Genomic DNA, 15,134 nt, shown 5'->3' with positions numbered 1-15,134 from the left:
CTCGATAGACCAGCATCAAGATACAACAAAGTTAAATGAGACATGTCGCGACTGTCGTAATGATACACAATTCATGCGTGTGTCGTATTTTTTCCTACAACGTGTTAAACTTTTGCAGCTTTGAGCAATCCTACGTCATCTTCAACGTTTAAACTCACCAAACACGATACCATCTATCCTATCGATATGAACTGAGTGTCATGTTCCATTGAAGTTTTGTTTGTTATGCGCGCAAAGCATAACTACCAAGTAACTATTTCATTGAGCACATGCCATTGGTTTATAAATAACCAAAGTAACAACACAAAAAATGTCTTTCTGTAGTACATTGCATTCACATTTTTACATCACAGTCTTGCATTCAATGTTAACGTCGCCTGATGGTACTATACTTTTGTAAATCACTAGAATAAGGCCATCCGCATCAGTTAGAGGTTATCCTTCCCATCTTTCTCACAAATAGCCTAATCAAGTATGCCACATTAGCTTTCTACTCATTCTTTTCACAAACATTTTTTACCCACAACGATAACATATCCATTTTTTCTACAAACAACCAATAATCGGGTGCTATCAAATTGAAAATTATTGATGTCATAAATGTAAATATTACAATTTAAAATTTACGGATATCTTTATATATAAATTCTAAATTTAACATAGGTACAAATAAATCTTAAATAAATTACACATGGAAGCCCAGCTATACGTATAGATAGTGCTAGGCCCAACAATTCAAAATTACGGATGTTTTGTTGATAAAACTACAAAGCCAACTTTACATATATATTTTTTAATTTGAACGGCAACAAAAATATATCATATATCAAGAACCAATTATAGATGAAATTACACCTATTAAACACTGCTAATTCTTTTCATATAATTTTATTTTAGATCCGAACAAGTGAAATAGCATATAGCTGAACATATATTGAGCTAAAAGAAGCATTCTGCCAATCTATTTTAATGAGTTATAAAGTTAATGTTGTAAAGAAAAGAAACCATCTCCCCCACACTCCAATCCTTCATTTTCATCTTGTCCCCTAACACCCATCCCATTTTCAACATCATTCATCAAACCAATTTTCTTCTCTCTCCTCAACGACCTTTCGTATCCTTCCCCACAAACACTCAAGAATAGATATCCTCCACCTATCTACAACAAATATACTAAAATAGGATTGTCTCATCATTTAATCGACACATGTCGCTTTGTTTAAACGACATGTCCTTTTTTAAATTTATAACCTGAGAAACATGTTCATCAAGAAGATATTATTGAAAAACATTAATTAGGGGTTTGCCTTTTTAAAAAAATCATTAAATAGGATCCTTTTAGATATGTGATTTAATTAGGGATTAAAATATTCAATAAAAGAGGTCATAATTATAAATTAGAGATGTTATTAATTTATACGAGCAGTTTAGTTTAAAGGATTCTAATGTTTTATTTTAAATTAATTTAATTATTTTGGATATAATTTTGATATTATTCAAGTTCAATAATGACATATTTATAAATTTTTATTTTGGATAAATATGATATTCAATTGGTATAATTATACTCGAACAAGGATACATCTCGTTAAAAAAAAAATTACGGAACTCCCCCTTATACATAATATAAATATAAATATAAATTACGTAACATCAGCGATATCGATCGAGTATAGCTAGCTAGGTGAACGAAGTTGTTGATTCCATCGAACAACAATATATAAATCTATATATTATTTATAGCATGGAGTCGGAGGATTCATCTACCTGTATCAACGGATTTTTGGTAAAGCATCACAGGAAGTACCTTGTTACCGTTAGGACTGAAGATGATCCGAAGCACTCTCACTTTCTTGAAATCAAAACCTTTCAGTCGTAAGTTTTTTTTTTTCTTTCATCTTTCTCTTTATCTTTTTGGATTTATGAAATTAAAGTTAAGTATATACATATATCATACAATATTAATACATACAAAATATTTTTGGAAATTGATAATGACAGTTTTAGTTTTTTATATATATTAAAACCATCCTTTAAATTTTTGCATAAGATAAAACAAATTTTCGCATAAGGCTGTCATTAATTAGCAAAACACAATAATTTATATATATAAATATATGGAACAAATTTCATTACCAGTATTAAGTAAATATGACATAAGCAAATTTCAATTCGATAAAATTTTAGTTTTCTTTATTTAGTGTATGTATAAAGACTGAACTGCTTGCAATTCGTATGTGTTTCAGGTTTTCCATATACTTTTTGTTTTTGTATTACATGCTGGGGACGGTTTTCATGGAACTACAACTACGCCTTAGATACGAAATCATAAATAAAAATCAATCTCCTTTTGAAATTAACAGTTTGTTTATGATCACGTCGATTGTTGCGCTATCTGTGGCTGTTGTCATAAGCGGAGTTATGGTTTTTGCATACTACTTCCTGCAAAAGAAGGATACAAAGTACGACATACTTAAACTCGTCGGTCGCTACTCAGCCGTTCTCGCAAATTTCTCCCTTTGGATGGTGATATATGCTCCCCGTAGCATGTCCAACTGGCCCATCTGGTATCCGTTCTCATGTCTATTTTCGTTTGGCATTATGCTTGCACTTTGCTACTTTTTTCCAGATGAACTTTCGGAGAAAGCTTCTCTGCCATTAATTAAGCACCTTTCTCCCTTTGGATGGTGTTATTTGCTCCCCCCTGGATCTCGTATTTCATATTCTACAGTCTTTTTTCGTGAATCAGAGGACGACAAATTTCCCAAGATATATTGTTTGGGACTATTCGTACCTGTCTCGCTTGTGTTGGTGTTATTTGTCCCCAACCTTCACCACGACTTCATAACATTTTTGGCGTTTTTCTTATTTTTTCTCATCACAAGCCTGGAGATGATTTTTCATGACTTAATCGAGCGATCAAGAACAGCGTTACCAAAAATAGAAACCTTGAGCAGAATTGTGTTGAGGACGTCACACAACACATTCACCTATGAAATCGTACCAGAAGATTAAGTTGTTATTTCGTGATGATGTTTGTTAAGACATTAGTATTATTTCTATTAACTAGAAGTTCTTGTATATATCCATCCATCCATCCATCCTTGGTTTCTTGTTGATTACTTTTGTCTGGCCTTGTTAATTACTAGTCAATGCGTTAATGTTGCTTCTTAGAGTTTTTTATCTATAAATTCTTTTCATTAGTGAGTCGCGTTGATTATTGATTGTTTGTAGATGTATGTGGCCTAACGCAGTATCTAGTAATATGATTTTGTTTACTTGGTGTTTATATAACATCATCCATCTTTATACTTACTCGATCTGAGTGTCCATACTATTGTGTTTAGTTAGTAATGCTTTTAAATCTATCATATTTAGCTGAAGTAGTACATGTATAGGGGGCATATATACTTATATAGCATCAATAATATACAGAGTTCATATGAAGTCGATGGTCAACATGACCACACACATATAAAGAAAAAGAAGAAAGACAGATGCAGAAGCTGCTTCTATAGCTAGCTCATATATTATGATGGAGGTGACTCGTATTAATTCTTTCTTTCCTTCAGTTTTATGCTACGATATATATGAGAAATGATAGGGAGGCCTAATTAAAAAAACCTAAAGATTAGCCTAACTATAAATTGTTGACATTTGTAAAAGAAAATTAAATTTACTATTTCTCTTATCAGAATTCCTGTTATACCCCTAATAAAAGAATAAAAGTTATTATTAGATTTTATACTAATTTCACTCTCGTAAACCTTCACATTCTATTACTTGTTCAAAAGTTTTGCATTTTGTAAATTTTTTCGTTTATGCATCCTTTTAATTGTCTTATTATCCATTTTGCGAATATCAGTTTAATTCGGGATGGAGGCTTCTATATTTTGATTTTATTTATTACTTTTGTAATTATCAAAACTGGTAATTGACGTTGCAACAATTTATTTTAGAGTTTGGTACAATGGCTTCGTGGTTATCCATCTCATTATCAAGTTCATATGTGATGTAATGATACTTCAAAAAAAACGTAGTTTGAATATATGATGGTCGATGGATATGAGGACATGATGAATGATAAAGATGAAGAGAATTACGAGTACATATATTACATACACAATACTTTTATATATATAGTAGTATATAGATAAAGATATAGATGATCGATTGACTGATCCGTTTGCAAATCTGAATATGTTTCAGGTTTGGAGAATACTTTAGCTTTTTGTTTATCATGCTGGGTTGTGTCTTCATGGAACTACAAGCAAACCTTAGATTCAATATCATAAAAAAAAATCAATCTCCTTTTGAAATTAACGGTTTGTTTATGATCACGTCGATTGTTGCGTTATCTGTGACTGTTGTCGTAACTGGAGTTATGGTTTTTACATACTACTTCCTGCAAATGAAGGATAGACGTTACCGTCATTACACCATACTTAAAATCATCGGTTTCTACTCGGCCATTCTCGCAAATTTCTCCCTTGGGATGGTGTTATATGCTCCCCGTAGCATGTCCAACTGGCCCATCTGGTATCCGTGCTCATGTCTACTTTTGTTCGGAATTGTGCTTGCAATGTACTACTTTTCTTTAAAAGAATCGCCGGAAGCTCCCCTGCCATTAATCGAGCACCTTTCTCTCTTTGGATGGTGTTATTTGTTCCCCCCTGGATATCGTATTTTCAGTTCTTTAGTCTATTTACGTGAGGACAACAAATTTCCCAAGATATATTATGCGGGACTTCTTGTACCCGTCTCCCTTGTGTTGCTGTTATTTGTCCCCAACAACCATGTAGCGTTTTCTGCGTATTACTTATTTTTTCTGATCACAAACCTGAAGTTATGGTTTGGAAGCTCAATCGGCGAGTCATTAGATCCATTTGCGTTGTCAGAAGAAACCTTGAGCAGAATTGTGTTGAGGAGGTCACGCAACACATTCACCTATGAAATCGTACCAGAAGATTAAGTGGTTATTTCGTGAGATGATGTTTGTTATAAAGACATTAGTATTATTATTATTATTATTAACTAGAAGTACGTTCTTGTATATATCCATCCATCCTTGGTCTATTGTTGATTACCTTTGTCTCGTAATGTTGGTGCTTACAATTTTATGTTTGTGGATTATTTCAATCGTGAGTCTCGTTGATTGTTTGTCTGTACTCATGTTACCGAAATGAGATATGATATGTTTAGACAAATGGTTTGATTACACCAGAGGTGCCAAATTGGGCGGGTTGGTTTGATATGAGGGTAAGTGGTCAAATTCTGGTTATGGAGAGTTTTGACTTTTGTGTCGTTGACTAAACGTAGGCTCAGAACAATTTCGTATGTCTAAGATCCATAAGCTTTATTTCTGGCACTTACAGTTCAATTTGGAGCAGAAGAAATACAATGTAAAGAGATTGCATCAGTTGTTGACTTCGACATACCGGCATTAAGTTACTACAAAGATGAGGAATTTGATCCACTGCTGACAAAAATAACTTAATTATTGATGTGTAACATAAAAAAGTAAGTAACTACTCAGTGTCGCCTTCCGCGGGTTTTAAGCCCCAATATCTCGACGGTGTATGGAGGAGATTAAGATGTAGGCAGACCTTACCTCTACCTAAGTAAAGACTCCAACCTTTGCATGGGATGAGGATCGAACCCATGACCTCTACCTAATTATTGATGTGTAATATGTAGATACAAATTCTTACTTGGTTTAAAGTTTTTCTTTATAAACTTTGATTTTAAATATTTTGATTTATGTTGGTATATAATATTCGATAAAAATTATATAAATTGATTAAGTTCTAAATGTATATTTAATCAGTATAATTCTCATCAAATATGATATACCACAAATTAATATATTTAAGGTTAAAGTTTATGAGAAAAAAAATTGAAAAATTCAAAATATGACACAGGGATTGACGGAGTATTATTATTAGCTAGATTATAATTAAATTAAATTAATTTAATAGAATATTAAAAGTAGATATTTACGTATGCAGATTGAAATTATACAATGTTTATAGCTAGAGAAAAACTTCCGTACGCTCATATTAGTTTGACTGAGTATTTTGAATTTTCAGTATGTTAATTTATCTTTTGATCTATCTTCTTGTAATTATAACTAAAATAATTACAAGGATATAAAAGTTCATGTTCGTCAACTTTAAAATTTTACATTAATCGTTCAAATTTAGCGGGTTAGTTGCATACAATGAACCAAATGAAAGTTACATTCATACAATAGAAAAAATGTAAAAATCACTTACACTTCCAGATACTTAACCCTTATGTATATGGAAACTCATATTTGTACCATGATTGACTCAATCAAAAGTTATGTTAGGATTATCAATTCTCATTATATATACTCCTACACTACCCTCATCGATATCATTCTCCAAACTAAGACAACATCCCTAAAAATTCGTAAGCCCAATATTCGAGTATAGCTAGTTAGGAGAAAGAAGTAGTTAATTCCATCGAAGGGAAAAAAATCTGGGGATCTATGTAACTTGTCATATTTTACTATTGTATGTATGCATCAAAAAAATTGAACGTTTGATGGATGTACGTTTCCATAATGAATAAATCGTGTACAATTTTACCTGCTTGATGCTTAGCTGGTCACATAAAATACGAGGCGCGTGTTTTTGATGCTGACATGGAAAAACAATTACACGTCGATAATAATTTTCAACCACCTATAAATGCGCCCACTAATTTCTCTTTCGGTTATCACTTCTCTTAAATTAACACCCACCCACCCACCCCACCCCGATCCCTTTCCATTTCATACAAAAATCTTTCAAATAACCCACAAAATCAAGAACGATCTATGGTTTAGATAGTTATTTCTTGTTATATTAAGGTATCTTATACATTAATCATTCAGCTACGATACATGTTTTGTAAAAAAATTTAGGGTTTTCAAAAAGGGGAAAAAATTAGGGTTTTTGATTTTGATTATAAAAATTGGGGGTTTTCATAAATAACGTATTGGTTTTCAAATACGTTTGTTAATTAGTCTGAATATATATTTCTTTTATATGTTTGTGTTTAAAAATTAGGGTTTTTGATTTTGATTATAAAAATTGGAGGTTTTCATAAATAATTTATGGGTTTTCAAATACGTTAGTTATTTTGTCTAAATATATGTTTTTTTTATATGTTTGTGTCTGAATTTAGGTTTTTTTTTTTATATGTTTGTGTTTGTAAATGGAAGAGCAACAGCCTGTTTTGTTCCCGATAAATGTCCATCACGATGGTATGTTCTTTTTTCACCCTTTTCGTTATTCTCATGGTCTTCAAAATCCACTTCAGATTAGACAGTTTGATACGTTACAAGGGTTAGTGCATCACATTGAGCTTGAAATAGGAAATCCAATAGAAGGGTTGTACTATCAGTTAAGACCAGGTGACATGGGTTATTCATGAAAATAAGAGATAATGCTGAAGTAGTGACCTTTTTTGACTTAGCTGATACATATGGGCTTATGTAAGTGTTTTGTGAGCATGTGGGTGTCAACCTAGATAATTATGTGCAAAATAGTCAAAACAATGAACCACAAAAGGAGATAGATTTACACGACCATGAGAATGAAGATCATGAGACTGAAAAGGAAAACAATGAGGAAAGTGAAAACAATGACAACGCTGAAAATAATGAGGAGAATGAAAACAATGAGGCAAGTGAAAACAATGAGAATGAAAACAATGAGGAAAGTGAAAACAATGAGGAAAAAGAAAACAATGAGGAAACTAGTGAAGGTAGTAGGAATCCAGGAGATGGAGATAGTGATAAGGATGATGATTGGGATGTAGCTGATGGGGATGATGAATCAGTAGCTTCCTTAGATCACTTAAGTGAAGGAGAAAATGAACTCAGAGAAGTCAGGCAAGGTAGACCCATTGCAAAGATGCCAAAGCCAAGCCAATTACCTAAAATTGATGACTATAAAAGTGATCTTGGTCATGAGAGGTCTGTTATACAAGAGGAGTATGATGAATTCTTGAGGGACCTAGTTGAAGCAATGAACAAGAAAGATGGGGAGGAATTTCAAGATCCCCTATAACCACCACCTAATGACAATGGAGCATTCCCTGTTTATGACAAATCAACTCACTGGAGATTAAAAATGCCAAAGGTAACAACTTTATATGATTAATTTTGTATAATATATATGATCTTGTGACTGTAGTCATCTGCAATGTATAATATACATTTTTTTTGTAGATTGGTGAAAAGTATGAAAGCCCTGAGCAACTAAAGGAGTGTCTGACATACTATGGCCTTGCAAATGGTTACTCTTTATGGTATGAAAGGAGTTGTAGTAAAAGCATCATTGCAAGGTGTGGAAACAGACCACCAAAGCTGAAGGATGAAGAAAAGGGAAAACAGATAAAGGATGGGATGAGATATCAAGACAAGGGAAAGTGTAAGTTTAGGTTGTTTGCAACTTGGATGGCTACAGAGAAGAATTTTCAGATTAGGACAATGCAAGAGGAGCATACTTGTGCCAGGAATTTTAAGTTTGGGACATTGATAAATTACAAGTGGATAGGCAGGCATTTTGCACATAGGATTAGGCAACAACCAGATATAAAATTGTGTGTCATTCAGGAGTTAGTCATGAAAAAATACAAGTGCTTTGTAACACATACATAGGTCACAAGGGCTAAGACTTGGGCATTGACTGAATTTGAGAAGTCTTTAGAGGAGCATTATGCTCTACTTAGGCCATATGGTGAAGCATTGCTGAGGACAAATCCTGGTTCAACTGTTCAACTTGGCACCACTGTCAACCCTGATGGGGCAGTTTACTTTGACAGATTCTATGTATGCTTGTATGGTCTGAAACAGGGGTGGAAAGTTGGATGCAGGAAGATTGTAACATTAGATGGTTGTTTTTTGAAAACAACATGCAATGATGAGGTACTGACAGCTATTGGAAGGGATGGCAACTAGATATATCACATTGCTTGGGCAATTGTAGGAGTGAATAATAAGGATAATTGGATATGGTTTTTAAGGTTACTAGAACAAGATCTTGAGTGTGAACAAGGTGATCAACTGGTTTTGATGTCTGACCAACACAAGGTTGTCAAGAGACCAATGAAAGACATAATTCATCGGAACAAGTTTGTGCAAGGTTGTCTGGCAGGAGACAATCTCATAGTCAGCCACTTCCTAATATGCAGAGGACTGCAAGTCAACCACCACCAAGTCAGCCACCAGTTTATATTCCTAAATTTGGAAGTGAACCAAGTAGTTAGCCAACAAAGGAAGGAAGTCAAGCAGATAATGAACCACAAAGTAATGATGCAACAAGGTTTTCAACTCAACCAAGTAATGAGCCAGTAAGGTTGTCAAGTCCACAAAGGTTCTCAAGTAGCCAGCCAGCCAGGTTTTCAAGTCCACCAAGTAGCCAACCAACAAAGTCTTCAACTGCAACCAGTAGTCAGTCAAAACATGGAAACAAACCAACAAAGACTTCAAGTGCAGCTAGTAGTGAGTCAACACATGGAAACAAACCTGAACCAACAATTGAGAAGGCAACCAACTCCTTTACTCAACCACCAATCAGTCCTGGAAGGAGGCATGGGGTTACAAATGGAGGTTTCAAGTTTGCATTGCCACCAACAGTCAGTAAGTTATTACTTTAATCTTGTTTAATTTATATATTTAGTCTTGTTTAATTTATATATTATACTTACAATAACATATAATCTTGTTTAATTTATGTGTTACAGATAGTGGTTATATAAGAAGCACTGGGGCCAAGTTAGGAATCAAGAAGGGTGGAAATGATTTTGGTAAGGGTAGGGGAGGACACACAATTGCTTTTGGCAGAACAATGTCATGGCTAGGAAATGGCATTGGTACATCAGGAACAATGGTTCAACCATCCAGACCACAAGCAATTGAAGAAAGGATTCCAGTGTCTGCACCAAGGCAACCAAGTGAGGCACATCAAGGAAAGAAAGTTGCATTAGACAAGACAAAGAAAAAACCTCCAACACCAAAGAAGAAGGCTCCACCACTGAAACTCAGGACCCCTAGCCAGAGAATTTTGTCAATAAAGCTTGCAAAGCATGTGCTAGGACCAGGAAGCACACCTGATAACATGTTGGTAGTTGATTAGGAATCAAACAATTTAAGTCTAAAACTTAACTTATGTAACTGTATTGTTGTCTTTTGGGGTATGAAATTGTAGTAGTATGTAGATGTGGTAGACACTTAACTGCAGGTAAACTGTGATCTCTTTTGTGACTGCTAATTGTGTGGCATGCCACACTTAACTGCATCTATTTTGTAACTATTAATCCTGCTATGAATGAATGGTATGTTGCAGTTATAATATGATGCCACAATTTTGTATATGGTTTGTTTTGTTAATCATGCAGGAAATATATGATCTAGTGTCACTGCTAATTGATGTTTTTGTTTAAGTTAGGTATGGTATATTGTTTTTGTATATGGTTTGTTTTGTTAATCCTGCAGGAAATATTTTGTAACTATTGTCACTTTTTTTTCCCTTACAAAAATTTTGCAGTAAATTACATTATTTTGACAAAATCAACATAAAATCTGCCAACACTTTCATTACATAAGTCCAATAAAACAGATACAATCAAACCAACACAACCTACTTAGTTCATAAGCACTAGTCCTATCACAACGATCAACATGAATGCAACACCAACAGAAAAATAAAAAAACTTGTCTTTCATATTCACTCTTTTTTTCGAGAAATTCAAGTCTTCCAATGCTTTCAACAGAGATTGAACCTTTGAATCGTCTTCTTCATCTCTCATTCCAGATTTAAAGTTAGCAGTTTCCTTTGATTGAGAATGAAGATCATAAAAAAGGTCCTTGTAATACTGATTCGGTAGTTCTTCATCAAGGAAGGAAAAGGTCGTACACTTTTGACTTTTCACCTGGACAAAAAACACAAAATAACCCTAGTAAACAAACCCTGATTCAATTTATTCATTATTATATGGAAACTCACCTAGGGGCATCGTACAAATCGCCTCCCTGGATTTTTTGTAGTCCACGAGGTGTAAACGAACATCTTTTCCCCGCAGTGACACTACACATATCGATTAGTTGGGTTTCTTGAAGCAGTAGACAAGCTTGAAGCCATGGCAGAAGAAGAAGAAGAAGAAACAGAGAGGGAGAGGGAGCGGTAAAAAAAGAGAGGGAAAAGAGATGGGGGCGGGAGAAATAAAGAAAAAGAGGGGAAATATTAGGGTTTCGTTATTATTTACGTGACATGGAAGCCACGATGGCACGTTACCAGCTACAAAATTCATCCAACCGGTAACTACACGCTTTATTCAACCTAGTAAGTTTACATCCATCAAACGTTAAATTTTTTTGATGCATACATACAATAGTAAAAGATGACAAGTTGCATACATCCCCAGATTCTTTTCGCTTCCATCGAATAACAAAATATATATCTCTCTCTCAATATATATATATATATATATATATATATATATATATAGCATGGTGTCGGAGGATTCATCTACTGGTATCAACGGATTTTTGGTAAAGCATGACAGGAAGTACATTGTTACTGTTACGAATGAAGATGACCCGATGCACTGTTGCGTTCTTCAAATCGATCCCTTTCCACGCCAGTCGTAAGTTTTTTTCTTCTTCTTCTCTTTATCGTTTTCGATTTATGAAATTAAATACAAGTATATATATCCATATTTTGATACATACAAAATATTCTTGGAAAATAACAATGACAGTCGTCCTAGTATTTTACATATAAAAGACCACCCAGTGAATTTTCGTATAAGAAAAACAAATTTTCGCATAAGTGGTGTCATTAACAAAATCCAATACTTTTTATATATAAATATATGACATAAGCAAACAGGTTTTGCGGATTGTAAGCATTGAAGTAAAACAAATAGGACAAGATCTTGGCCTTTAAATCATGGTTAATTTGATACACAAAGATTCACGGAGCAATTTTTGCACGATGATTTTCATGGTGCACGGTGATTTGAAGAGAGACCTATTGTTTTATTTGTTTTACTTTAATACTTGTTTTATTTTACCTAAAACTTAAGCAAATATTATTACCAGTATTAAGTAAATATGACATAAGCAAATTTTAATTTTATAAAATTTTAGTTGTCTTTTAGCATATATAAAGACTAATCTACTTGCAATTTGTACGTGTTTTAGGTTTCGCGTATACTTTTGCTTTTTGTCTCTGATGCTGGGATTTGTTTTCATGAGACTGCTAGTATGCCTTAGATATGATATCATAGCCAAAAATCAATCTCCTTTTGAAATTAACAGTTTGTTTATGATCATGTCGATTGTTGCGTTATCTGTGGCTGTTGTCGTAAGTGGAGTTATGATTTTTACATACTACTTCCTGCAAATGAAGGATAGACATTACCGTCATTACACCATACTTTAAATCATCGGTGTCTACTCGGCCATTTTTGCAACTTTCTCCCTTGGGATGATGTTATATGCTCCCCGTAGCATGTCCAACTGGCCCATCTGGTATCCGTGCTCATGTCTATTTTTGTTCGGTATTGTGCTTTCAATTTACTACTTATTTTCAGAAGAATCGTCGAATGCTTCTCTGCAATTAATGCACCTTTCTCCCTTTGGATGGTGTTTTTTGCTCCCCCCCTGGACATTGTATCAGCGATGCTTTTGTCTTTTTACGTGAATCAGAGGACAAAACTCCCAAGATATATTATGTGGGACTTCTTGTACCTGTCTCGCTTGCGTTGGTGTTATTGGTCCCCAACAACCTTCATGACTGCATAACATTTTCGCCGTTTTTCTTACTTTATCTCATCATGTTACTGAAGACGTTTCTTGGTGTCTCAATTGAGTCAGAAACATTTGCGCATTCAAAAGAAACCTTGGGCAGAATTGTGTTGAGGAGGTCAAACTACACATTCACCTATGAAATCGTACCAGAAGATTAAGCTGTTGTTTCGTAATGATGTTTGTTAAGACATTAAGTACTTGTATGTATCCATCCTTGGTTTATTGTTGATTTTACTTTTGTCTGGCCTTGTTAATTACTCCTAGTCAGTGCGTTAATGCTGTTCCTTAATCCTTACAGTTTTTTATCTGTAAATTATTCTTATTCGTGAGTCGCGTTGATTGTTTGTTTGTAGATGTATGTGGCCTAACCGAGTATCTAGTATACTTTTGTTTTGAGGTGGTTTATATAACATCATCCATGTAAAAACTTACTCGAGTTTCCATACCGTTGTGTTTAGTTAGTAATGCTTTTAAAACTATCATATCATATTCAGCTGAAGTAAATTATATATATTCAAAACCCCCTATAATAATATCATCTATAATATACAGAGTTCATATGAAGTCGATGGTCAACATGTACACACGCATATAAAGAAAAAGAAGAAAGACGGATGCTGCTTCCATAGCTCGTACATTTATATGACGGATGTTAGTTGTATTCTCTCCTTTCTTCATTTTACGCTATACTATATATCGATCTGCGTACTCTGCCCAACCTTGGCTTCTTGATTTCTAACATGCTTCTCAAGCCGTTTCAGGCTTTTACTTTGAGTTTAGCGGCTCATCCACTAATCTTATTCCAATTTTTTTCACATGTTGAGCGCTTATATTTGACAAACTAGTCACTAATGTGGCTTACCTGTCACTGATTTCTAAAATCATGTCTTGCTTTTAATAATAAAGCATTGTCTTTACTCATGCTACCTAAATGTGGTTACCATCTTTTTAGTCAAACACCTAAATAAATTTTTTCTTTTTTTTACATCTGAACATGAGTTCTCTATGGATGTCGGTGGTTTGCCTTTTTGCATTAGCATTTAAAATTTTCAAGTCAGAAAGACTCGATGGTTTTTAGCTCCTGTCTGCTTGGATACGAATGAGATATGATATATTTACTCAAGTGTATTGATTATACATGGACTGCCCAAGACAATGAATCAGGTGGCAAAATGGGTGGGTTTTACATGGTGGGTAACTGGTCAAATTTGGGTGGTGTCAAGGGATCACCTGAAAAACATGTTTGGTTCATTTCTAGGCATAATTAGTTAAACTATGACCAAATCAATATATTTATAAGTAAACCAGTTGAAACTGCCACCTTTTTTATACAATGCAAAAACTATGAATTGTTCATTTGCACATGCTAATTTATATTTTTGGAACCACAAGTAGCTCTCCTAGAGGACTGTTTATGCAAATGTGAAATTGTAACTTTTGACAAGACAAAATCTGCCGCTGTAGATGCTTTAACAAAATCTTACACACCAGGTTATTTGACTGATAGGTCTCATTTTCTAATTATGGATAGTTTTGACTTTTGTGTAGTTGACTAAACGAGGCTCAGAATAATTTCAAAATGTCTAGGATCTATAAGCTTAAATTCTGGCACTTAACTTTCAACTTGGAGAAGAAGACATGCACGGCATAGAGATTTACAATTCAAACATGTGCATCAGTTGTTGACTTCGACATATCAGCATCAAGTTACTACAAAGATGAGGAATTCATCTGCTGACAAAGAAAATTTTGTTTATTGATGTGTACTAGATGTAGATAGTCGAGTGACGAATTCTTACTAGGTTCCACTGAGAAATGTTGCGACTGTTGTAATCATACAGGATTCATGCGTCTATTGTATAATTTTTTTCTTAAAACGTGCTAAACTTTTGCTGCTTTGAACTGTAATGCACCATCCTCAACATTCAAACCCACCAAAACACAATACCATCAGTAGCATCGATATAAAATCAATGATCATGTTCCATTGAAATTTTGTTTGTTATCCCAAGCATAAGTACCAAGTAACTACTAAATAGTCAAAAGTATTTTTCAAGATACCAAAGATCTTGCTATACGTTTTACATGAAAGTACTATGAAATGTGTTGTTGGGATCAATTTAATTTGTCCCAAAGTAACATCAATTTGCTTATTAAGCCCGATAGGCGAGCTTGTGCATGGGTACAAACCTACAACTAAAAGGATCATAAAGCTACAGCCTTTGTCAAATGACAAAACAACATAAAGATGACTTTCTGTACAGGATGAGAGCTTTAAGAAATTTGTTTGCTAACTGAGTTAAAC

General features: G+C 34.0%; 1 protein-coding gene across 1 annotated transcript; it reads left to right on the top strand.

Annotated features, from left to right (window-relative positions):
* Positions 1-7,224: 7,224 nt before the first annotated feature.
* On the top strand, positions 7,225-8,081 carry LOC122604597 (uncharacterized protein DDB_G0285917-like). Its single transcript, XM_043777477.1, has 2 exons — positions 7,225-7,423; positions 7,540-8,081. Exons 1-2 carry the CDS (start codon positions 7,225-7,227, stop codon positions 8,079-8,081), a joined length of 741 nt encoding a protein of 246 aa, XP_043633412.1.
* Positions 8,082-15,134: the final 7,053 nt, after the last annotated feature.

Source organism: Erigeron canadensis, chromosome 6, assembly GCF_010389155.1.
Source record: "Erigeron canadensis isolate Cc75 chromosome 6, C_canadensis_v1, whole genome shotgun sequence".
Classification (NCBI taxonomy): domain Eukaryota; kingdom Viridiplantae; phylum Streptophyta; class Magnoliopsida; order Asterales; family Asteraceae; genus Erigeron; species Erigeron canadensis.
The sequence above is the reverse complement of the archived record's forward strand: the minus strand, read 5'-3'. Positions and strand labels throughout refer to the sequence as shown.

Bases quoted from the DNA above. Each gene is read 5' to 3' on its own strand.
- LOC122604597 (XM_043777477.1), top strand. From the start codon at position 7,225: ATGGAAGAGCAACAGCCTGTTTTGTTCCCGATAAATGTCCATCACGAT. The intron at 7,424-7,539 runs GTGACATGGGTT...GTGTCAACCTAG, and splicing joins GTACTATCAGTTAAGACCAG to ATAATTATGTGCAAAATAGT.